Below are 1,270 nucleotides of genomic sequence, written 5' to 3'. Positions count from 1 at the left end.
GATGTGTTGTTTGATTATGGATTGGCCATTACACAAGGTCGGGATATAGAGTTAGATTTGTAATGCAACTACATATACAGCCATGTTGCCATACACACAGCAACTAGCGTACGTATACATTGTCATGTACATACCATCCTCTGGAGTCATGGTCTTGTTAGGCCTGCCCACCATGGCACCCTGGGTCCTCTGCCATCTCACTGTCATGCAAAGAAGAATTTTACACAGTTATGCACCTTAAGAAGGGAACATTTTTTTTCAACTTGGCACATTTCCCTCCCCTAATAAATTATACATGCAGTTCACTGGAGCAATGGTCTAGGGGTGCAGCATTTGCCTTCCACTCCACTATAAGAAGACTAGCCCTAATGATAGTAGCCTGTGTGATCAGAGGGAAATGGGCACTGCCACTACATATACAATGTACACACAGAAAGCTGTGGGAACCACAGGAGGATTTAATTACTTTATCAGACAGGCCTGAGTAGGTCCTTTAGCACCAGAAGAAAAAATGAGCTCTTTAGTGTAGTACAGAAAAGTGACAACAAAGTAGCCCATGCAGTTACTGTACTGAAAATGGTAATAAGATGACGTACACTTTGAGATCCACCCCCCTCCCACTTCAAACAGGCCTCCATTCTCCTGACAACTCTCGTGGCACAGGTACATCACCAGTGGGGCGATGTAGCTCGGGTTCAGCATGTCCAGCACCTCTGTGGGAAAATACATTGGATGTACATTTGTACATGGAATATTATCAGGGAAATGAGTCAGGCTCTACAATGTCATTTGACGTGTTTCATTGAGGATAAAAAGATCATCTACATGTACATGAGATTATAAACTAAAGGCAGACTTGTGGCAGCCAGGCATTATTTGTACTGAACAGTACTGAATCAGATCATAAATGTACTCAAGACAATTTGTACGTGCATACAGTACAAAAGAACAATGAAATCAACTGCTTTGCAAATATCTGCACAATTGACTTCAGTTTCAGTAAACTCTTACAAAGTGTAGCCTCCTTCACCGGCCTCTCTGGGAAGCTTGGCAATTTTTTTTTTTGGGGGGGGGGGGGGGTAAGGCGGTACTAATAGGTCGATTCCCGATTTTTAACCCGGAATATGCCGGGAAAGGAATATATGCCGGGAAAGGAATATACACCGGAAAGCTTGTACGGGCTAGGCGAAATCGGCTTCCCAGTAGGCCTGCTACTCTTCGGTATCTACAAAGCCCTATTAAAAAACACTGGGTGACATCCTCAATGGGC

The 1,270-nt window shown here is 43.7% G+C and overlaps 1 protein-coding gene across 1 annotated transcript in view; it reads right to left on the bottom strand.

Moving 5' to 3' along the window:
* Nucleotides 1-1,270, bottom strand: part of LOC118409354 (peroxisomal multifunctional enzyme type 2-like) — a gene marked incomplete in the record, with an annotated part of 22,965 nt that overhangs the window by 17,521 nt on the left and 4,174 nt on the right. The window contains 2 exon segments of the mRNA XM_035810321.1: nt 135-200; nt 597-713. Coding sequence (XP_035666214.1) covers nt 135-200; nt 597-713 — 183 coding nt within the window.

This window comes from Branchiostoma floridae, chromosome 2 (genome assembly GCF_000003815.2).
Source record: "Branchiostoma floridae strain S238N-H82 chromosome 2, Bfl_VNyyK, whole genome shotgun sequence".
Classification (NCBI taxonomy): domain Eukaryota; kingdom Metazoa; phylum Chordata; class Leptocardii; order Amphioxiformes; family Branchiostomatidae; genus Branchiostoma; species Branchiostoma floridae.
Note: the sequence above shows the minus strand (reverse complement) of the source record. Positions and strands in the feature narration are given on the sequence as shown.